General features: G+C 46.9%; 1 protein-coding gene and 1 pseudogene across 1 annotated transcript in view; one reads left to right on the top strand and one right to left on the bottom strand.

The window, feature by feature from the left end:
- The window catches only part of CGREF1 (cell growth regulator with EF-hand domain 1), a 161391-nt gene that overhangs the window by 104944 nt on the left and 31533 nt on the right, over nt 1-24914 (top strand). Inside the window, exon 3 of the mRNA XM_086928139.1 lies at nt 20267-20355. Within this exon, the coding sequence (XP_086784265.1) occupies nt 20276-20355 (80 nt within the window). The 5' untranslated portion in view covers nt 20267-20275. The remainder of the gene's footprint in view (nt 1-20266; nt 20356-24914) is intronic.
- LOC147709617 (protein NDRG1 pseudogene) lies at nt 10974-12151 on the bottom strand (annotated as a pseudogene).

Here is a 24914-nt window from a genome sequence, read left to right as displayed (position 1 = left end):
CAATTCCGTGAAGATCATAAATTTCATGTAGCGTTGTTACAAACTTGCAAGTGACAATTCCCAATGCATTTCGGGTGTATCATACACCCTTCTTCAGGGGAAATCTACAAAAACATATAACATAAATTAACATGTCATACATTTGAATTATCCGGGGCAAATCACACGATTCAAACATGCTGAACAATACTCTATGAAAGTCATATGCAAACAAGCATTAGAAATGCAATAGATCTCGCAGCATTAGAGTTAGTGCTTTTAGAATTGTTAATGGGTTTTTTTGTAAATCTTTAGCATGAGGTTGAGGGTGAGTGAGGGTGAGTGTGAGGGTGAGTGAGGGTGAGGGTGGGTGTGAGGGTGAGTGAGATGGGTGAGTGTGAGTGAGGGTGAGTGAGGGTGAGTGAGGGTGAGTGAGGGTGGGTGAGTGTGAGTGGGGGTGAGTGTGGGTGAGTGTGGGTGAGGGTGAGGGATTGAGGGTGAGGGGTTGAGGGTGAGGGAGGGTGAGGGGTTGAGGGTGAGTGAGGGTGAGGGGTTGAGGGTGAGTGAGGGTGAGGGGTTGAGGGTGAGTGAGGGTGAGGGGTTGAGGGTGAGTGGGGGTGGGGTGAGTGAGGGTGAGGGTGGGTGAGTGTGGGTGAGTGTGGGTGAGTGTGGGTGAGTGTGGGTGAGTGTGGGTGAGTGTGGGTGAGTGTGAGGGGTTGAGGGTGAGGGGTTGAGGGTGAGGGGTTGAGGGTGAGGGTGAGTGAAGGTGGGTGAGGGGTTGAGGGTGATTGAGGGTGAGGGGTTGAGGGTGAGTGAGGGTGAGGGGTTGAGGGTGAGTGAAGGTGAGGGGTTGAGGGTGAGTGAGGGTGAGGGGTTGAGGGTGAGTGAGGGTGAGGGGTTGAGGGTGAGTGAGGATGAGTGAGAGTGAGGGTGAGTGAGGGGTTGAGGGTGAGGGGTTGAGGGTGAGTGAGGGTGAGGGGTTGAGGGTGAGTGAGGGTGAGTGAGGGTGAGGGGTTGAGGGTGAGTGAGGGTGAGGGGTTGAGGGTGAGGGAGGGTGAGGGGTTGAGGGTGAGGGAGGGTGAGGGGTTGAGGGTGAGGGGTTGAGGGTGAGTGGGGGTGAGTGAGGGTGAGGGGTTGAGGGTGAGTGAGGGTGAAGGTGAGTGAGGGTGAGGGTGAGTGAGGGTGGGTGAGTGAGGGTGAGTGAGAGTGAGGGTGAGTGAGAGTGAGGGTGAGTGAGAGTGAGTGAGAGTGAGGGTGAGTGAGAGTGAGGGTGAGTGAGAGTGAGGGTGAGTGAGGGTGAGTGAGAGTGAGGGTGAGTGAGAGTGAGGGTGAGTGAGAGTGAGTGAGAGAGTGAGAGTAATGCTTAAAAAAACAGGCTTATACCCCGGAACAAATGGGGTGCTTAGTGCGAACACTCCAGCCCTGGCCAGGTCGCTGTGACAGAGGCCCCCTGTCTACCGGTTGCACAATTGTGTATCCCTCCAGGCGCCCGAAAGAAAGAGGCAGGGTCCTGGAACACTAACTAAATCAAGTTCACAATCTCATGGTCTAGGCCCCTCTCTTAGTAGCAGGGGCGGCTTGTAAGGAGAGCCTCGCTCTGTGTGTGTGTGTGGGGAGGGGGCACGGGGGGCAGGAGCTACGTCACCCAACCAGTTAGCTTCGGCTGGGTGCTGTTAACTACACCACATCCAACAACATTCAGCTGAGAGACTCCATTATTGTGTTTCATCTCGGCTCAGTGGCTCTCGGGGTGCTGGGGGAGGGGCGCGAAGACGGGACGGAGCATCCAAATGATTAAACCAACTTGACACGGTGACAGCAAGATGCGAACACAGCCATTAGTGGCAGGAGAGAGACCACTATGGTGTAGTCCTTTTTCTATTTCCGTGAAATGTCCTAGTTTTGGCTTTAAGCAGATGAGGTGAACGAAAGGGTGTCTGGGGGTGTGATGGGGAGAGTGAGTAATCCAGAGCGAGGGAAAGAAATAGCTGAAGGAAAGAGGTGCGTGGGAACAGAATGGAGGTGTGAGTGAACACAGGTGCGCGAGGACTCTGGGGAGGGCCGTGAAGAAGGGAGAGGGAGAGAACGAAGGGCAGCCGGCTGACCGGACAGTGTGGGGTATGAGGGGGCGAGGGGGAGACGAAAGGAGAATAAGGATTATTGAAATAAACCTGAAGATGGGGGGCAGGGGAGTCGGGGGGGGGGGGCATGGGGTGATGTGGAGGAGTGAAGGAGGCAGTAGCACAATAAAGGGGGGTTCAGAGAGGATTGTGAGGGGTTTCCGTCAGGGTTTGGGGGTGCCTGGAAAGGAGCAGACGGGCGAGAGGAGCGTTTATTGTAGGGCCTGAGGGGAGAAACGAAAGAAGAGGACGCAAGTAAGGAAGGATGAAGAGCGGCTTTAAAACACCTTCCATTTAAAAGACTGGGGGCAGTGTGTAGACAGCTCGGCAGAGGGGTGATAGTGAGATTGCAACAGAGCACCTCGTAGCCACTGTTCATAGACTAGACAGAGAGACTGCGGCAGGAACACATAGGAGACCTCCGTTGTCAGGGCAATAAGACTGCCAGCATCACTGCCATGGAGGGTGTGAGGCTCCAACAGAACAGACCAGACAAAAGTGCCCACCGGAAGTGCAGCGAGACTGCCCAAAAGCATGCTGCAGACATTCTACCAGTACCCAGAGATTCTGAGAGACTGACGAGCGCAACTTTCAGGGGCGGCCCACAGCGAGGACAGTGGGATTGCCTACAACAGCCCAGACAGGTAGAGTAAACGAAGCCCGAGGCTACCCAAAGGAGGTCACGGATAAGCTTGCTGCATTTCCAACAGCGCTTTGGCTTGAGAGGTGCGACATGGCAGGAAGACGGAGGGAAGAGAGGGGAGGGGGGAGGAGAAATGCGACACGGCGGGAAGGGGAGGGGGCGGAACGGGGGCGGGGAGGGGAGAGAGAGAGTAGGCAAGGGTAAACAAACACGGGCGGGAGGGGGCGGGCAGGGGAGGGGGCGGAGAGGGGAGAGGTGCGACATGGCAGGAAGACGGAGGGAAGAGAGGGGAGGGGGGAGGAGAAATGCGACACGGCGGGAAGGGGAGGGGGCGGAACGGGGGCGGGGAGGGGAGAGAGAGAGTAGGCAAGGGTAAACAAACACGGACGTGCACGCGCCCGTGACTTTTAAGGTCAATGCGCATGCGCATAAGCTTAATGCGCATGCGCATTGACCTTAAAAGTCACGGGCACTGCAAGGAATCGCCACGATTCCTTGCAGTTGGATAAAGAGTGGATGAGCCCCTATAGTCTCGCTTGCTCGATGCGCATGCGCATCGACAGGCGAGACCTAAAAAGTGTGTCCAAGGGACATTAACTCGTTGATTAATCATAATGTGAAGTGCAAATCCCTAGTGTAGGTTAATGAATGAAGGGCAGTCTTTCTATTACTCTGAGTGAACCACAGGAACAAGCAGTGCGTTAGTATGAGTGAACTCAACAACTTGCAAAATCTCCCAAAAAAAACAGAGTTTGCTGTGTCTCAAAAATACCTCGTCATTGTGAGCTGTGACTCATGAGTGATACTCAATCTCGTGTGCCACATGAATTATCTGTAACACAAAAGTACAATGATATAGAGTCCTCTTAATAGTGCCACCAACTGGTCAGAAACCGTTCTATCAGTCAGTGCTAATCTCCCCTATCATGAAATCGGTGTGCCGCTGGAGCCTAAATCAATCGCAATCCTACTTCCAACATAGTAATGCGTCAGGTTTTCACTGTGAACAAACGTGAAAACCAAGTTGTAATACTATTCATGCGTGAATACCACATCTTTCCCCTGCCACCAATGTTAGCCAAATGCGTCTTTCTCACCTAGTCTTTCTGACGCTTGACACACCTTAAGCGGTAAATCAAAGTTCTTTAAAGATACTCCAATCTGTCTGATACTGATTGGCTACATTAGAGATTAGTGAACTGGTTACCTTTTCAGTGATCGCAGAAGGTGGTATAGTTGAACCCGCTGGCAGATTTTGGGACAGTTTTAGAATTGAGTGGTGATGGAAATTCCTCCAGGGTGTACGATACACCCGAAATGCATTGAGAATTGTCACTTGCAAGTTTGTAACAATGCTACACGAAATTTATGATCTTCACGGAATTGTGCTTTTGAATTAACAGAAGCATTGACTGCGTTGGATGGATTGGAGATATTTTTGTTTTCATATTGGTTCAGAAAAGATTGTGTAGATTGAAAATGTGATTACCCTTAACTCTTAATTGATTCATAAAGCAGAGCACAAAATTATTTTCACTCCGGCAGGCGTGCATTAGGGTAGTGCAGACTCTGTCTAAGGCAGGATGATTTGCAAGTGGCATGCCCAAAGCTGTAAACGTAGTGCCTAATTGATGGCATGTCGAGGGAGACGACCTCCATATTTCACTGAATCACCACGTTCCAACACGCCCAAAGTAAGCAGAACATGCCTGATTGATTTTGTAAGACTGTTTTATAGTTTTGTTTTTTCCAAATACATTTTCCTCTAATGCAGGTTATCAGGAAAGTACAGTAATCCTGTCTATTAAACACTTTTAATTATTATTAAGTATTGACATTTGTACTTGAATTATAGGTACTTCCAGTACACATTATTTCTTCCAGTACATACACATTTCCAGACAGGCCTGTAAAACGCCATGTACTGCACAGTGTCAACATTTAGAAGCAAGGAAGAGGGACGTCTTAAAAAAAAAAAAAGGCATGGGCAAAGAAGTGTAACTAGGAATATTTTATTAGAGGAGGTAATACGAAACACCCCGTGTATATGATTATACATTATAATACCTTCATCAGCTTCATCCCAACTATTTTCAGGGAGAAAATTGCAAGTACTCCGAGGCCGGGCTTCATCCCCCTCACCCTTCGAAACAAGTAACAGCGGGGAGCAACTGGCAATGGCCAATGGGTCAATGGAGCTGCGGGTTTAAAAAGCTTGGGAACCACCGTGGGGGTGGGGGGGGCATTACTGAGCTCCCTGCTGAGAGAACTGCCTCTGGAGACATTACTTATGCCTTTGAGTGCAGACAAACAGACCTGACTGCCCTGTGGAGGGTTTCACCATGATTAGTTCCCTTAATCTGATCAAGACATAAATTTAATTTCTGTAAGATCTAATACTTCTAAACAGACCCCTCGGTGTTACGCACGTCGAGCTCTATTTAAAGGGGGGATTCGAACATTCACATTTTTATTCATTATGCTCTGCCCTACTGTGTCACATCCACATGTCGCTTTAGATCATGTCTCTTCATAGTTCCTGAAACTTTGTGTTCGCCTTGTGCTCACTCACTTTACTTTTACAACAGGGTCAACCGTTTATGTATTCAAGGCTTATGTATGGTGATCTTTGCCTTGGGCTCAGGAAGAAGTGGGAAAGGACCCCAGGAGTAGCCATGAAGGGTCCCCACTATCTCCGGTCAGCAGTGAAGCTGATCTGAGCTCCTCCATCACAGACCACCCTCCGCCTGCCTTTCTTCACCCTCTGCAGGGCTATCACAAGGCCAGGGCGGCAGGGCTGGCTGCCGCAGCCCACTTTTCTTCAGGGCCCAAACTGTTGCTACTGCTAAATGTATTTATGTATCACAGAGGAAAGGCATGGCCTGTTTTTGAGATGTATTGATGATGAGACGGGTAAGTTGGACACCAGTGGATGGCGCCATATGTTGACATTGCCTCAAAATGTGTCCCAGAACATTGGTCCTATTGGAACAGATGCTCATGCTACCAGAAAACCAGAGAGAGGCCCTGCATGACTTATGTGTCCCAGAACTCCAAAGGCTTCGGACAAGCCTGGCACTCTGGTCTCATCATTCTGTTCAACCATCTCACACAAACAGCCAACCGAACCACCAGCCCCTCCACCGAACAACCACACGAACACCTCTGCATCACACGATACACCTGTTCTCAGCAGATAATCAGCACAGCCTACATGGCATCCTGGAAAATTCAGCAATTCAGAATGGCAGTGATGATTCCTTGCACATGGGGCCCCCAAGGTCTCCAGGAGTATATCAGAGCAACCAAAAATCACCAGAACTTACAGAAGAGCTTCAGAGGGGCTCCAGTTTTTAGCAGATACATTTTCACTCTTAGTCCATCCACAATAGCTTCAGGGGTAAGCGTGCCAGCAAGAGGATCAATTGTGGGAAGCCCCTAAAACGAAACGCACAGATCCCTGATTGGAAATTGAACCCATACCTCGGGTCTCATGTCGTGGAGGCAGTAGGACCCTGAAGCGCAGACTCCGCCCTGATCCACAGCCATGGCAATGGACACTACTTCCTGCCTGAATGACTGGACAGGAAGTGCGGGGAGGAGCGGGCATTCCTGGACAGAAGAGTGCAGCGAGATCATGGGTGGCGACAAACTCAGTCTGGAGGAGAAGAGCACGTGTAACAATGAGGGAACCCAGGATAAAGTACAACTTGACGGAAATACCTGGATCTGCATCGTCCCTTTCATCCTTGCAAACACATCACAACAGAGAGCTTTGCAGGCCTAGTGGAGGCGCGGAGAAAAGTCTCCTCGTAAAGGATCATTCTTTGGGAAACACCTCTAAACTGTAACCCTTCTCCCGGACCCTGTTTTTTAAGGAAAGTAGGCAGAAGAGAGGGATAAAGGCAGCCGACTCTACTGCTCAGACAGGCAGGCGGAGAGTAGCTAGTCCAGGGTGAGGAACAGATCCACAGCTCAGGACCGGAGCACCTCCACTCTTCATAGAGCATGAACATGACAAGTGATGTAATGAGGGTGCAGTGTGTCTTCCCTGAAGAGGGAAGCTCTGGTCTCCAGGCCCAGTCTCTTCCATGCAGCCCCAGCCCTTGTGGTACAACCCTCCCCTCCATCTAGCACCAAGACAGCCTCTGCTTTCAATAGGGAGGGACAGAAATTGACCAGACGGGCTATGAGTTGATGCAACTCTGCTTCCTGAACTGGATTCAGCTCAGAAACTGCTCTACCTCCTTTGAGTATCGTCTGGACTTGGACTGACACCGAAAACTTCAGTTAGCTGATTTTGACCCGCAAATCCACTGCCCTGATGTCTTGATTATTGAAGTGCAGGACTGTTATATATGGTTTGCACGTGCTCTGAGACCTTGGCTAAGGGAGTGGTGGGGAAGTCTTCAAGTGGAGGAGTGTGGCTCACTGATTAGAGCGGCAGACCCTGATGCAAAGGTCTGGCCCGGGACCAGGGTTCAATTCCTGACGCGGCAGGGTCCTGAGCCCAAAAATGTCCATGGACTCGATCATTCTCGCCTCGGTGCCTACTCTAATCATGGGGTCCCACGCTGCAACTCTGGGCAATAGCTCGCTTAATCTCCACAACGGCGGCCCACCCGCTGCGGGATGCCTGGCTTTCACCTTGGGGATGCCCAGTAGGCGTTATCTCACAGGGAAAAAGCCAGGACGGGTTCCCAAGGCAAGCGCCTTGATGCCTTCTGGTGATATGTGCGCTATATAAGTCGCAATACATTTACATTTACATTCAAAGTAATGTACACATTTGTAGGAAAGACTGTAAGGATCACTGCCAGGCATCAGATACAAACACTACTGCTCACCAAGATCAGAAAACATCCATTTTAAAGTTTATCTCAGCAGCAGAACTGCCCAGTTCTCTAGCATCGCTCAAGTTTATTTTCTGACCAAAGGCTTCCAGGAGTGGGTGGTCTACGGGACCACACGAGGCAGAGCTCCACCGAGCCGGGAAAGAATGTATGCTTCAGTGGCAGCCATTGATGGCGAGTGTCAGTCAGTCAGTCAGTCAAAATACTTTTATTCGATAAATTAATATCATAAAAAGACATGGTACAGTAATACAACAAATTATTTACACAACATAGCCATAAATATGATAAAAATATAATGGCATAAATATTTCATAAAAACATGATTAGATTTCGATGAACTCCGTTAATCCTCTTGTCTACGTTAATGCCATGATCAGGGAAAAAAGTAAAAACAACATCCTGTTCCTAATTAACTAAGGCACATGGCACACGAATACTTCTGTTTCTAAATCGTACAGCAGCTACAAGAAAACTTGCAACAGAAAATATAATACGATGTGTACTTAATTTTTGGAGAAACAGAAGGGCTGGCCTAACCTGTATGAACCCTGCCTCCCTCAAGATAGGTAACAAGAACTTTTTCCTGAAATCAGCATAAAAATCGCAGAATATTAGGAAATGAAGAGTGTCCTGCGTCGAAAAATTATCGCAACTACATGGACTGGCCTTTTCTGGGGTACACCAGTTATAAAAATAGCCTTTAGGATGGCGAGTGTCACATCCGGTCACTTCCGGCTGATGTGACTCCTGTGTGTCGTGGTTTCCTGTCGTGTGAAGAATTACTGTGTTCGATATCACGGCAGCGGCCTTCATTTGACCCGATTCTTTGAATTAGTTGATTCTGGGGATTTTATTTACTAAAGTCTTTTGGTTTATGACCCTTGTGTTGATGCTGATTTTATGTCAGTTTTGGGGACTGGTTGAACTTGTTTTCAAGGCCCATAGCCAGACACTCCCCAATTGTCAAGCTACTGCTAGGTCTGTGTTGAAATCTCCCAACAGGAAGACCATTGCTGTGACTGGCCAAGATGTCTGTGATGTAGCAGGACAGCATCTGGTGCTGTGAGTGCGAATACTTGTGACCAACACAAACTGTGATGGGTGGAAATGCCACACTCACTTTGAACTGCTGGTAATCACTTCATTCGATCATTGTCAGCTTGTCTGTGCCTGGACAGTGTCATCTGAAGGACTTTGGGGGGCATGAAATATCTTGAGGGCCCTGGTTTCAAGCAACTTTACATTTTAATACACATTTTTTGCTAATTCAAGCCCTATTTTGCCTAACAATATTTAATTATATGTTAAAGATTAAGATACAAAAATACACCAACGTGAGCGCGAAAAAGTTTACTTTCCCAGGGGGGCTCCTTGGAAGGTGGGGAACCTGGACAACTGCCCACTTTGCCCATGCCTTAAAATACCTATGCTGTGCCACTGAACACAGGGACCAACCGTATGCAAATCAGACTCTCTTTCCTGCTCAAATGGGAGTGGCTACTCATAGACTGACAGGCGACCTTCCTTCTGAATGGTGCATGGGTGTCCAGGCTCAGTTTTGCTTTCCATTTAGTGCCTGTTTACATTTTCTTGAGTTATGATTGCATCTTCATGGTGAAGGTGACAGACTGTAAAGTGATATGCTGCAGTATTTCGATTGGCCCACAGTTTGAGCAGTAGGCACGTGCATGGGCGTAGGAAGTGTGGGGGACGCGGGGGACATATCCCCCCCAGATTTTGTAGTGGGGGGGACGCGGGGGACAAGGGTGGTCGGGACGAGAGGACAAAAGAATTTCCCCTCTCTCTCCTGTCTCTGGCAGAGCCATTGGTATGTCAAAGTGCGAGTGCTTTGACGTGCTAATGGCCCTGTACTTGACCACCTGTGACCTTCCCTTTTGTTATGCAGCAAAGCTACAGGAATGTTTTCACACCTCTCCCTCGCCGCCACCACTGCCTGCCATCTGCACTTCCAGCACAAAGGAAGAGAGGTAGTTTGTTGATTGATGACTGCAGGGCCAGATTTAGAGTTAGTTGTGCCCAGTGCGACCATCTCTGTGGGTGCCCCAACAAACTTTTTTATTTCGAGTTATGCGGGAAAACAATGCTGGTGTTATTTCTTGAATAAATACAAGTTTCTCATCAACAGCATTTCCCTCACTCCCATTTATATCTGCCATAAACAAATCTAAAATGATCCTGCTGAATTGGAACTGTCATACTGGAAGTCAGACAGGGCTTTCGTAATCCTAACATTTAAATACTAAGGCTCTCATTATAATGTGAGACAAAGCTCGGTATTTACAGATATATCCAACCCCAGCATTTTAGAAAAATATGGCTTAGTAACAAAAAACAAACAAAAAAAAATTATGGCCATTGCCTAAGAAGTGAGCATTTGCGGTATGTGTGAATAGGTTTCTCTACAAAACGAGCGTCTTAGAATCATCCTATCTGCAGGTTACTGGCTGTCAACTGAAATGTAAACCTTGCATCTAACCATTTAGAAACATACTGGCATGCACAAGTCATACTGTAGTAGTGATAAATTGCTTAATTTCATCTTTCGCTGTCATGAGATGGAATGATCTTATTGGCTATAAACATTTCCGCACATTATTAGAAAGAACTGTATGGCGTGCCACCTACTGCAGTAGGAATGATTCGCTAAACATACACATGAGTTCAAATGTTAGTAGTAATGCCATGAAGATCATAGTGCTTTAATACATTTTAAATTCCAGATGGCTAAAAATAAAAACAGATTTAAAGATGTCACCTTATGAAACATTCAAATGCATTGGAGCGTTTAGTTTTGCGTTAGGAATTTGCACACTGTGTGCAAAGATTTGATTTTTCAAAAAATAAATCAATGTTAATTATCAATATTATAATAATGTACATATATATATATATATATTCAGTATAGAAAATAGGTATACTATTTAATTAGAAAAGGAACAACTTTTTAAACAGTGTAATATGTGTAATTAATTATGTACATGAGAGTCTGAAACTCAAGGTTTAGGTGTTCCATAACTTAAATAAGTAACCGTCATGCATTGCTGTTCGGGGACAAAAAGCTCACACGAGCAGGCGACTAACTTTAAACAGGAAGACAAGTGAATGGGTCATGTAAAATTGGTTTCCATATCATCTGTACAACATTTGGCAAATGTTTTAAGCTTTGGCATCGGTTATGTGATAAACTCCAGGTATTTACGATGACTTATAACAGTGTTCTGACTAGCTAGCCAAACAATTATTTTACTCGGTCCCTGCAAACCTCTGGCCAATCACGATCTTCGTAAAAAAAACAACAATCCGAGATGCAATGCACAGTGGTCAGTCATTTAGTAGTAGAGCTGAAATATTAGTACGCTGAAGACTGACTTAGCAAGAGGCTTCCATGGGTGTAGCGTTACTACCAGAGTTGGGAGTGAGATTGGAGTTTGTGTGACTTCTGTTGCCATCAGAAGTTTGAGTTCTGCTTCGGTTTCCTTCGCTGGTGTGAGAACGGCTTCTTGAACCCTCTCCGGTATGGGATCGGCTTCTATTGCCTTCCATTGATGTTACACTGGACCCAGAAGCTGTGCGGGACCTCATAAGCCGGGTCATACTTGCTGAAAACATGTAACCCATGCCTTGAACGAAGTATTTAAATGCTTCTGCAAGTTTTGCTGGCTGAACAACTTGTGGGAATCCTCCACAGTCTGACATCTTTAAGAGTGTGGTCTATGAAGGATCCAGTTTTGAGTTGCACTCCACCACTGCATCAACAGCAGGGGAATTATCACCAACAACGAGCAACGATGGGCACTTAAGAGTATTATTAGGTCCTCCAGGAAACGGGCGCTCAATTTCTAGATCTCTTCGGCTGTTATAGGACTTGACAAAAAGTTGAAGATTGTCCCGGTTTATGCCATTCAAAATATGTTGGCGATAAGTCACGATCAGATCGTGGTTGTTGTGGATTTCCTCCTTTGAAAATAAATGTGATATGACCATATCCGGAAGTGCATGAGTCCACCAGAAATGTTAGCTGCTGCCCAGTCCATCCAACCCTCAGCGCAGGGGTTGATGTTAATAAGAACAAGTCCTTCCACTATTGACGGATGATTGAGAGCAAATCTGGTTAGGACATAGGCGCCTGCTCCAATTCCCATTCCAATAATGCTCTTTAAACCAAGTTGTTGAACAACTCCTGGAAGCATCTCAGCAAGCTGATCCATAGAAGGATAGACATATCCAGCTGGGAAAGATGGCGCACCCTCTTGTTGACCCGGTGCATCCACGTGACAAACTGAAAAATGCTGTGATATTTCCTGCATGTCTTCAAAATTGAAGAGCGCATTGAAACAGGTTTTATGATTGAGTCCTATATCGTGGTAGGTCAAGATGACAGGTCTGTTAACCTTTGGGGTCCCACACATTGTAACATGGAGGATTCCATGTGCTGTTTCAATGCTTTGCTCCTGAATTTCGAGCTCTGGAAAGATAACCGAGATTCCCTCTTCTGTTATCAGAGGTCTAACCTCGGTCACATCCTCAAGTACGATCAAACTTGTGGATCGTGTGATTGTCTCAGACCGCTACTGTGGAAACTGCCCTGTCCGGAGTACACTTTCCCAGGACGACTGTACCAATGCTGGTGTAATGCTAATTAAGGGACCCAGATTTATGGTGCTCTGAGCACATGAGATGTAAACTGTGCCATTTACTTCATTCCTGAACACAAGAAAGGTATTTGAGCTAGAGGCATACAAAGTAAAGGAATAGAAAGAGGTGCCCAGAATGCATTAGGCGCACACTGCTGAAAGGCATTGTGCGGCACACACAGTGACAGGTGCAAGTCTACGTGAAGCACAGCTAGTGCATGGTACTTAAACCAATGAGACTTCTAGAATGAAATGCAAAAAATGACATCTGATGCTCTATAATATAAGACACAAAGACAAGGAATTAGCAGGTTAGGCCTTGTGTATCAGACCTTCACGAAGCAAAGGAGCACAGATGCCCACTGGTGAAATGAATGGAGAGTGGTTCTTGAGTGGGAGGATATGTTCGGTTGCTATGATTTCTTAGCAGTAACATTTTGCCTAATAGCCTAACAGTCTGCCTGCTTAGACGATGCTGGGTGGAAGGCCTGGTACTGGTGGCTAGAAAGCCTAGATTGTATGACAGAGGTCCTGGCTTGCGAGGGGAAGTCTGGGCACCCAGACATGTCCCAGGGTGTTCACCCACCATTTTATCCACTTTTGTAGTTTTCATATTGCGCAAACCTGGCCGAAGGGGATCACAGTGCTTCATGTGAACACTAGATTATAGTACACAAGTCAAATTTATGTTTTTTCCAGGGATGGGGAAATTAAATGCTTTGCCCAGAGTCCTAGCATAGTGAGCCAACGCCGGGACTTTAACCGGAGTGCTTAGTTGGAAAGTCAGAAGCTCTATGCGTTAGGCCACATCTGGTATCCTGACCACTTGAATTTGTTGCATGGCAGACTGTATATGCATGGAAAGCGGTGTAAAATAAAGTCCATACCAGACTGTACACACCATGACAGAAGCGGAAAACTGGTACCGGGTATACTGTACACACCAGAATAGCAGTCTAAATGAAGACAAGCCACAGCATAATAACTGATGTCGACTCTATACCTTAAAATGGCTGATCGCTCTTTCAAAGCCTAGAGAATCAACTCCGGGGCCTGTAGGGGTGTCTTTCTCATGTAGGGGCACCCTCACATTTGGAACCAAGCATCCTGCGTCCATAGGCGTGACATAGTTTTTAAGTGCAGTGACCTCAGATATAAGGAACTTATAGCTGTTGTGAGAGGTGCAAGTACTATCTCACACAGGCTATAAGGGCAAGCCTGTAGTCCAGTTTAAGTGGACTACCACAGGTGATAAAATACATGCTGCAGCCCATCGAGCCTCTGGTGTACCTATGCCCTGGGTACCTTAGTGGCATATACTAGCGACGTATAATGTTACACCAGTAGCCAATTGTGGATGTACCAAAGTACTTACCAGAGCCAAATTAGGGCAGAGAGCACAGTTGCTGGTGTCCTGATTAGTAGGATCCCAGCAGACTACAGTCAAAACACACTGACCCCAGGAAAAAAGTGGTGGTAACAATGAAAGCAGATCCTACTTTCCAATACCCCCTGCCCCAAACATAATGATGAGGCTAATCTTTCCCATTTGAAGCTTCATAGTCCTAGTGGAAATATCTGGAAAGTCCATCTTTGTTGGCATTGTTAGTCCCAAGTCTATGTTCCACTGAAAAGTCCATCCCCTGTAGGGAAATGGACCACCTCAAAAGTTTTAGTTTTTCACCCTTCATCTGTTTCAGCCATAAAAGGGGCGTATGGTCTTTCTGAACAATGAAGTGAGTGCCAAACAGGTATAGCCTCAACTTCTTCAAGGTCCAGACCACAACAAAGGCCTCCCTCTCAATAGCTGACCAACGTTTCTCCCTGGTGGTCAACTTTCTGCTTATAAAAGCTGGGGTTGATCCTGGCCCTCTGCATTAAGTAGTGACAATACTGCACCTATCCCTATCTCAGAAGCATCTATATGGACAATGAATGGTTTGGAGTAGTCTAGACTTTGCAGAATTGAAGCAGAGCACATTTCTTGCTTCAGGTTATCAAATGCCTTCTGACAGCTAAATGCTAGATCTGCTGCACTATAAGCTTCCAGACATGTTAAGACTTTATTCACCACCAGCCTCTGAAATGTGTTAGGTGCATTTTTGAAACCGAAAGTCATCACAATAAATTGATAATGTCCATTTGGAGTTGAAAATGCTGTTTTAGGTTTGGCATCCTCATTGAGTCTGATTTGCAAATAACCAGCAGTCAGGTCAAATGTACTGAGATATTTGACAGGGGCCAAAGTATCAATCTGTTCATTTGCCCTTGGAATTGGATAGGCATTAGCCCTAGTGACTGCATTGAGACCTCTATAGTCATCACCAAAACTCATCTCTTTCTTACCATCCTGCTGTGAGATTTTGGTACAAGGACTACAAGACTAGCCCAAGGGCTATCTGAAGCCTCAATGACTCCCAACTCTGGAATCTTTTGGACCTCTGTCCTGATGCAGTCTCTGACATGGTCAGGCTGTCTGTATATTTTACTCTTTACAGGCATGCTGTCACCTGTGTCCACTTCATGGGTACAGCAGGTGGTTTGACTGGGAAACAGAGAAAAGAGACCAGAAAACTGAGAACCTGTCTACAATCAGTTTGCTATTGATCAGTGAGGCTGTCTGCCAAGGCTACTCCTTCAACTGATCCGTCAACAGGGTCCTGAGAGAGGAGATTAGGGAGAAGATCACTCTCTTCCTCCTGTTCCTCATCAGTGGCCACGAGCAAGCTCAAGTCAGCCCTGTTAACAAAAGGTTTCAGGCGAATCACATGAAGTACCCTGTGGGGACTTCTTGGAGTACCTAGGTCAACTTGGGGCCAATCCACTTGTCTTAGAGAGCTGCTGGCGCCACAAGCCACAACACCCACACTTTCTGTCCTGGCGGGTAAACAGTAAGTACAGCCTTTTGGTCATGTCAAGCTTTCTGAAGCTCCTGGCTGGCCTCAACATTTTTGCTGGTCACCTTCATATGCTCAGCCATGTGAGAACGCAGGCCCAGAACATAGTCTACTATGCCCTGTTTAGGAGGCTTGAGAGGTTGCTACCATCCTTCTTTGACCATACATAATGGACCCCTAACTGGATATCCAAACAGAAGTTCAAATGGGTTGTAGCCCACCCCTTCTGAGGAACCTCTCTGTAGGGAAAGAGAAGGCAGGTAGTAAGACATCCCATTTTCACTTCAGCTTTTCTGGGAGTTCCATGATCATACCTTTGAGGGTCTTGTTGAACCTTTCAACAACCCCATTGTCCTGTGGATGGTAGGGTGTGGAAAACGTATAGTTTACACCGCACTCTTTTACTTCTATCTGACAAGACCTCCTTAGGGAACACAACTCTGAAAAAAAGTGCCAGGAGAGCCCTGGCCACTGCAGGAGCTGTAGTGGTCCTAAGGGGAATAGCCTCTGAATATCTCGTGGCATGGTCTACCACCACTAAGATAAAACTATCTCCAGGTGCTGTTGGAGGGTTTAAGGGACCTGCAATGTCTATCCCTACCCTCTCATAGAGAACCCTAACCACTTGCAGTGGCATTAAGGGGGCCTTTGTAGTGTCACCTGACTTACCACTGGCTTGGCAGATGACACAGGACTGGCAAAACTCCCTGGTGCCTCAGACATGAGGGGCCAATGAAAGTAAGAGACAAACCTGCACCAAGTCTTGCTTTGCCCAAGATGTTCTGCAAGGGAAAGGTTGTGTGCCAGGGTCAATAAGAACCCCCTGAACGTCATAGGTATGACCAACCTCCTGGTAGCATCAGGCTTGGGGTCTCTACTTACAGAAAACAGGAGCCCTTCTTCCTGATAAGTCCTGTGGGACCTACTGAAATGTCCTGCTTCCTCAACAGCAGCTTGATGTCTGAGATGTTCAAGAGAGGGACAGGCCTTCTGCTCCAGACTGAAGTCTTCCCTTGAAGGACCCCTGACCCTAGTTGCTCTGCCTTGTCAGGCCCAAGCTCCTCTAGTACAGCTCCCTCACAAGTACTAGGAACATCTCCCTGAGGAGGCTGATTCTCATTGTAAGTCTGAGAGGAGGATACATCTTTATCCTTCTTGATCCATCTCTTGGGAGCTGGCTGGTCCATTTCTTCAGGATCCAGGGCCCCCACAGTGCCTAACTTCTTGGCCGCAGCCCTAGTGACAGCAAATATACTGGCTGAAATTCCCATAATTTCTACATGAGTCATGAACTCCACTTTAGACCAGGCTGAAGTTTCCAAATGATTGCCCAGTAGATAGTCCACAGGTTGGTCGGGGGATGCCACAACTCTCTTTGGGCCAGTTACCCCTCCCCAGCTGAGATTGACATCTGCCATGGAATGATCTGTCCTGCAAGTTTTTCTGTCACCATAGTGACACTGGCCCAATGTGTCCCTGTATGCCACAGCTTCCTGACCATTGATGAGAGGCTGTTGTCTGTATTTGCCCAAGTTAGTGGGACTTTACATTAAGGGTGGCAAGCTCAGTGCCACCATCACAGACTAAAACAGCCTGAGTGGGTGTCCTGACTAGGCCAGAACCCACTTTAGTACACAAGGTTAACCCAGCTAAACTCTTGGGGGCCCTACTACTACCAGTGCTATTGCTAGGGGCACTAGGAGGTTTAGGAGTAGTAGTAGCAGTATTGGTGCTAGACTTGGAGCAATCCGCATCCTTTGCCCTTTTACCTTTTTCCTTACACAAATAGCACCAAGGTTTCTTGTTAGAGTAGGAAGAGGAATGGGACCTACCCCCAGAGAAAGATTTTTGAGGACCTTCAGAAGACTCTTTTCTTTAGATTTCTCCCCACCTTTCTCGTGGGCCTTAGAATAATCTTGCTTCTTCTGGTCAGCACTACTACCATGAGACATTTGTTGCACTCTGGTACAAACCCACTAGTTTGCCTTCTTTACCAATACTTGGGGGGGAGGTAAGACCCGAGCCCACCATGTACTGGTGCAGTTGCTGATTCTGACAGTTGTTAAAGATGTGCTTCCTCACAAGTAAATTGTACAGTCCCTCACAATCATGCACATGTCGTAAGAGCATTCAGTTTATTCTTCCTTTTTCGTCCCATCTTTGTTTGCTGTGTGCATGAAGATGTGAGATTCAAAAACATGTTTTTTCACATTTGGTCTAATTTGTGAATCGAAGCTTACTTGCAAACTGTGACTACATGCCTGCCTTTATCAATGTTCCACTACAAAACTATGCGATTGTATTCTTTTAGCGGAGTGTACGGTTCCCAGACAATGGTCGATTTGAATCGGGGCACTGGAAAGTCCAAAAGGTTGTCCCTGTCCCCCCCAGAAATTTAGTGTCTCCTACGCCCCTGGGCACGTGAGCCTTGCAGCTTAGAAATTAGGCTGGGGGATCGGTGTCTCTGTAGCCACAGTAGCAGTGTCTATATGATACAAACATCAGCCGAAGTAAAGGGCGGAAGAAGGTACAGCACACGGGAGGGACACAGTGCACTTACATTGCAGCCTTGCAGGGAGCAGGGCTTACAATGCAAGTGTAACCAAGCCTAGTACACTGATGCATTATTTACAACCTTTGGTCTGCGGGAAAGAACATAAAACGCTCATATTCCATTACCTCCTCGTCCGTCTTCCCCGCTACTATCCTTACCTGCGAGATTCTGTCTCCTTACTGCAGAACCTGTTCCATAAACTGACATACAAAAAATCGTCCCAACATGGCCGCCATTCCTATGTGGCAGTAGAAAAGCGGAGGAGCAATGACATTGCATCCTGTGCATATATACAAGCAAGTTACAACAATCCTCTATAACATAATCAATCCCACCACCCTGGGTGGGCAGGTGGGAAAAACAGGATTGTGTCGAGGAAGACCAGGACTCGGAGTAAAGAAGATTACCGGTAAGTAACCGGGCCATTAATGTGGAGCGTAGTTTTTTACAAACCACAGAAGCAGAGAAGAAAAGATAATTATGACACCCTTCTTACAACGTGAGACATATGACCGGCAAATGGCATTGGGATTTCAAACCAGTGTGTGGCCAATGGGTGCCGGGATAGTGTGCAGTGCGGCAGGGACCCGAAGCAAGAGGAGGAAGGCCGACCAACCAAACACCAGGAAGGCAAATCTATAGTAAGCACATGGCACAGGTAAATCTGAAGTACCTTCTTTAAAGAACACCATATTGTGGTGCTTTAAAAGTCCACTTTTGCTCTTAGACGCCTGCTACTCCTTCAATCATACATTCACGTTTCTTTGTCTTTGACACTGTAAAGTGCTCCGCCACCACTCGTGCTATTTAAATATCTCTAACATACATACCTACATACACACCTGACTTCAGTATCCCATGGAAGCTAGATCTTCAGTGCCAACAGGGATCAAGACTGCAGAGAACCCCCCTGTTGCTTTATCTGTGGAGAGAATGATGAATGCGGACTCTCCTGCCACCCTAAAGTGTGTAAACAAAGGCCTGACTCCCAAACCAGACCCAGTTGTGGTCTGGATCTGCTGTGACAGGCAGAGGCTGTCCCAAGAACAGAGAGCTGCTGAGGGTTGTCCTGTTTGAGAAGAAAACACAGATTGATACCTGTGCCAAGAGCACACTATAGCCCGCTGCCGAGGGCTACACTGGTTAAAGGCTCTGAACCTGAGTTATAGGGTGCGGGTCTTTAACAACCGGTATAGCCCGAGGCAGAAGGGCTATACGGCTATTAGAACATCCACCCTCAAGGGTAGAATGTTCTAAATAAAAAAGGGAGAAACAGAAAGACAAATATTGGAATGTCGGAGCTCAGGGCTTCTACCAGCCATTATAAGCCGGAGCTACTCCATTGTCTTCAATAGAGCTCTCATCATACCAGTGTTCTAATGTGGAATATTAATCTGTCCTATGGGAATCCAGAAGCGTGGGATTCACCTCTACTCTTCTCCTATGTCCTTGGGGAGCGAGAACTCTAGCATAACCGTTCTTGGGCTATCCCTGGTTACAGGCCGGTCAGGGACACTGAATGCGCCTTTGTTTCCAAGAGGATCCCTCCCAAGGGGCAGGAACCTTGGACTAATAAGAGAGTCCCATGGTCATCCTGGAGTGGGCATATACCGAAAGATCCTGAAAAACAGGTCCTTGCAGAAATAAAACCCCCTTTTGGTCTGGGTTGCTATTTTTTCCGTGGTTGGAGTTTGCAAAAAACTGTGAGTGGCCCATAGTGCAACAGAAGTGAATTCAGCACAAGCGACCGGATGGGGAAGAGGGTGGTAGCAGTGTGCCCTTTGATCCACTTTCAGTACCAGGAAATGATTATATATTTAATCAAGATTTGCTGTTACTGAGAAAGACAGGGATTTAAGAACACTATGCTACACTTCCTTCTGATTGTGATCACCTGGCAGTGACTGTAGTTTAGTTTTGCCACAGGGGCTTTGTCATGCAAACACTCTTTAGTTGTGTACCATGTAAGGAACTTCAGTTACATTTAAAGAAATATATTTATGGGTGCAACTTAGTCCCCAAACTTGGTAGACACGTTTGTTGTGTGCATGCGTGCTCTATTTTTCCATTCCTAGCACTATTTTTCTAAAGACATGAATTCTATAGTTGTCATCTTTATATGAAGTTGTTGAACATTAATTGGCACAAGTTACCTCCATGATTAAGCCTCGACTGCTTGGCCTTGCTACCTCCTGAGAGTCAAGTCCTGAAACACGAGTTTGGTGTAGTATCATAGCAAATTGACCATCAGGTATCTCAAGGACTGATGACAATATTCACACTAAAATTGCACAGTAACCTAGACTCCAGAAAACAGATCTAATAAAGAGTATGTCATTCTTAAAAATATAATGTAAAGTCTGTGCTAGAACTCTGATGTGTCTCGTCATCTCGCCGTGTCTGGAATCCCCATTAGATCCTCGTGTATCTGCTATCTTGTACAAGGTACCATCTTCATTTTCACAGTCTCTCCATATCTCCCTTTTCTGTTTGTCTCACCGATCCTTTTATTTCTCCCTCCGTCTATTAATCACCCACCTCTCTCTTGATGCCTTCCTGCAGAACGTCAAGATGAAATGGCCTTTCTTGACTGGGCTCCTGGTCCTCCTGGGATACGGCGAAGGAGCTCCGAAGAATGCTGGCATGGACAGGTACTGGACTCAAACCTACTTCATTTTCTTTTTCCTGTAAAGGGCCTCATACATTTCTACCTCTAACCCCTTCCCAGCAGGGCTAATTCCCCCGCGGTGCAGGGGGGCCAGAGGGGCCGCACGCGGTGCCGCGGTGCTCGTGACGAGCTCAGGTCGTCACTCTGCACAGTGGAGCTGTGCTCATGATGAGCTAAGCTCGTCATGACTCTGCCCACTCAGTGGAATGCCCCGCACAGGAGGGGAATTATCCCCGCGTGGGCGTTCTGCGGCAGTTATGACGAGCTGAGCTCGTCATCAGCACAGCTCTACTGTGCCTCATGACGAGCTGAGCTCGCCAGGAGCGTTGAACAGGTTAAAGACCTTCTTGATAACATTTTTAGAATCACACCAAAACAAAAATAGTGGATCACAATAGTGGGGTGAGAATCTAGGTGGATTATATCCTATTTAAGTTTATCACTGTTTAAAACAAAAGTGACGGGAAGGCAGCATGGAGTTACCATCTGGGCACATGGAAGGAAGGAAAGCTGACATCTGCCAGGTTAAGGTTCTCCCTGGTTTCTGCATCTGGAAGCCATCAGTTGAACACTACACAAGCTACGGACATGTCTAAGATCTGGGATCATATTTTTGAAGGTTTGTGATTTTTCTCAGCTTAAAAATGCCCAAAAGGGATTTACTGGAGTAGTCATAATTGCCACACGTAGCAAGTCCCAGTTAAAAGCAGATTGTGCGCATACTGCAAGATGTGTCCAAGACAGCATGTTTGATTTGGAAACCCTGGCTGTTGCAGTGCTTGGATGACCATATTGATGGAGGCACTTTAATATCAATTATTATAATGCTGGTGATGATGACTGGTTACGGAACACAGCCTGTTTAAACCAGAACATGAGTTTTTAGATTTGGGAGTTTTTAACTTTTCAACTGTAAATACAGCATGATTTAGAGGATTTTTATATTATTAAATCCATCCAAAATACATCGATGTCAGTGTTACTTTCACTGGTGGATTGGTTTTTGCCAATGCTTAATTTGTAAAAATTAAGGGCCAGGGCCGCCGTCAGGTCTCTGCGTTCAGCACCACCCATTTCCCCTGCCAGCGCTGCCAATGACAGCCCTAACACAGCTACAAACCAGCACACTTCTACAAGTGTGAGAATTCAGACTATTCCAGGCCCTGACAGCTATAACAATGCTTTGGGCAACTGTATTAATAATTTTTGATGTATAATGAAGTAGGAAGCAGCAGTTGTTGTGCTCATCTCTAAATTAGACAAACAGCGCCACCATAAGGCAGACTGTCATAAGTGCTGGTGTTGTCAATTAAGTGCGGGTGCTGAGTAAAGGAAACCACTGGCTCAAATTAAGCACTGGTTACTGCTTTAGGGTTTGGCAAATGGTAGCTATCAGCCTTGCCAGAGATGATCTTGGCCATCTGCTCAGCTAAGTCTGGAAGGAAATTTGCCAAAGCAGATGGCCAATCAACCCCCCTGTTTAGAGTCACTGATTCTCCAACATTTCCAGTGGAGCTGCAGCTGGCAAAGACCACATCAGAAAGGGTGACAGACTTTCCCAAAAGGTAGTTATAGTGTCCTTGATGCACTGGGAACCACCATAGCATGTTCAGGAACATTGATCTGGAGGCACCGATAATATCCCCCACTGGGGACAATATCCCTCACGGGGGGAATATTCCAGAGCCCACATATAATAGTAGGAAGGCTACCAGAAAAGCTGAGCATTGCTGAATTTTCTGCTAGGGTTTTCTTTGCTGTTTGGCTCTTCCAATGCAGCATTTAAAATCTTCAGTGAAGAAATCTCTGCCTCCCCGGCTAAGAGTTTTAAATATGGCATATTTTCCACAAACCAACCAAGTGGAGGAGGATATTCTGGTGCAAAGTAGGCTGGATCTACTGAAGTCCAGACTCCAGTTCAAGGCAAAGGTCTCTCCTAGCTTTAGAAACTCTCAGACCTGATGCTCAAAGACTTTTCATGCAGGAAAATGCAGCTGAAGGCGTCCAACTCCCAACACTGGTGCGACAGAAACCAAGTGTTTGTGGAAAGTCACCGTCATAATTAATGCTAGAGAACATTGGATGGAAAGGGAGGTGAGGTTACCGTGCCTAGGAGCCCGGATCACTCAACGTTGTACTTCGCAGTCCCAGGGATGTGGGTCACAAGGGCCAGAGAACATTGTCCATGGGTGGCTCACATTTGTTCACTTCTTATTTCTTCTTTTTTGTTTAAACATTTTTATTCACATTTTTAACATTTAATACGCTCTCCCCTACCCCCCCCCCCTGCCCCGAAGACCAAGTTCTCGATACATATCCAGGTTAAACCCCCCAAAAATTATTCCATACATATTTTGAAGAGTATAAAGCACGAAGAGCATATAGTGCTTTCTTGAAGCTCTTCTGAACCTTTGACAGAACGTCAGTGGTGGACATGGCCAGTGATTCCCTTTCTCTTTTGTACATTCTCTTTCTTTCCCCTCTTCCCACAGTTCTTCCTTTGGCCTCAAAATGTCCTTCTCTTCTAGCTCCCTCCCCATCTCATTCTCTCTCTTGTCTCTCCTTGTCTTGTCCTGTCTCTCTCTCTCTCTCTCTCTCTCTCTCTCTCTCTCTCTCTCTCTTTCTCCCTCTCTCTCTCTCTCTCTCTCTCTCTCTCTCCCTCTCTCATTCTCTCTCTTGTCTCTCCTTGTCTTGTCCTGTCTCTCTCTCTCTCTCTCTCTCTCTCTCTCTCTCTCTCTCTCTCTCTCTCTCTCTCTCTTTCTCCCTCTCTCTCTCTCTCTCTCTCTCTCTCTCTCTCTCTCTCTCTGTCTGTCTCTCTCTCTCTCTCTCTCTCTCTCTCTCTCTCTCTCTCTCTCTCTCTCTCTCTCTCACCCCTATTAACCGTACTGGCTCAATACACCTGATATTTTGAAGTGGTCGATGGACCAAGAGTTCAGAAAAGATGTTCGCTGGAGTTCTTTACGAAAGACACAGAGCTGGTCTTAGTGTGATATTCTCAATGCGTGCTCTGAGGCCTGGGTGCTTGGGTTCCAATGCTGTTCCATTCGCTGCAGGAGGCATTCATGAGGACCGGGTGTCCCCAATGACCTTGTCGACTTGTCTCCCAACTCTTTGCATCAGGAGTAACTCTAGCTCTGCTGCTGGATATTGAATGGAGTGCAGTGGCGGCTCATCACAATGCAAAGTGGTAGAGCAGAGTGGGGGAAATATTAAAGTAACAAACAATGAAGAATACATAAAAAAAACTATAAAATGGTACTTCCCTTTCCGCTGCTGCCACTGCCTTGCTCCTCTCCCAATCCTCGACTCCACGGGCTGGTGCACACTGCGCATGTTGCCAGAGGCCAATCCTGACATTGTTCTCATGCTGGAAATGCTATTACACAGTATGAGAGAAGCGCTGGGATTGGTCTGAGCGGCCTGATTTGGCACACACCCTGGGAGTCTGTGTCTGTTCTTCATCCAGTGAAGTGAAGTAGTGTGGCTCACTGGTTAGAGGCGGCAGACCCGAGAGCAGAGGACGGCCCGGGACCAGGGTTCGATTCCCGGCGCGGCAGGTTTCTGGACCAGGGTCAGCGGACTCGATAATTCTCTCGCCTCGGTGCCCACTCTGATCAGCGATCACACTCGGCAACTCTGGGCATCAGCTTGCCTCATCTTCACTAACGGCCCCACCAGACCGCCGGGGATGCCTGGTCTCACCCTGGAGATACCCATTAAGGGACCATCTCTCAGGGAAGCCAGGAAGGGTTTCGCAGCGGTCGAAGCGCGGAGGTACCCCTTTGGGAGTGATTCCTGCGCTATTAATGAATTAATCCAGCTGTACAACACAGCTCTGGTTGAAAAAACGCTTAGTGCGCATGTCGGTTTGGCCATCCCAAGACAGCCGGCTTAACCGACATGCGCAGTTAGCAGTGCTCACTACCCCTCCCTGAAACTCAGGTTGGCCCTACCCCCCATCACTCTGCTGGCTCTGGCGTAGTGAAAAATAAAATGATAATAAAAGTGTTTTATTATAATTGTATTTTTCACTTTTGCCTTCGCAGGCTATCAGTAGTAGGGCAATGTTTCTCCACCATAACGGAGGAGCCGCCCCTGATGGATTGTTTTTCAGGACACCCTCTGTTTTAGACTGTTCACAGCAGTGCTTAATTTGAGCCTGTGCTTCCCGGTGCTCAGCATCAGCACTTAATTGGTTTCCGGTGCTCCGTACTGGCACCAAATTGTCAACACCATACAACAGTTTACCACATGGTGGCGCTGCTCATCTAATTTAAAGATAAGCAGAACAACGGTTGTTTAGGAGTCCAATATACATTAAAATTGGTAATAACTGCCTTTCCAGCCATTCCTTTAGGGTTGGGGACCTTGAATAATCTGAGCTGTCGCATTTACATGCAAGAGAGATGGTAAGTAGTTTGTTTTGGCAGCGATGATACAGGCGATGGGTGGTGTAAGCTGCAGTGGCCTCCTGGTCAGAGCCCTGGCATTGAATATTTTAAAAAACAAGCACTGGTTCACAATAGTGACCCTGGGAATGTG

The sequence above is a fragment of the Lissotriton vulgaris genome, chromosome 6 (assembly GCF_964263255.1).
Source record: "Lissotriton vulgaris chromosome 6, aLisVul1.2, whole genome shotgun sequence".
Lineage (NCBI taxonomy): Eukaryota > Metazoa > Chordata > Amphibia > Caudata > Salamandridae > Lissotriton > Lissotriton vulgaris.
The sequence above is the reverse complement of the archived record's forward strand: the minus strand, read 5'-3'. Positions and strand labels throughout refer to the sequence as shown.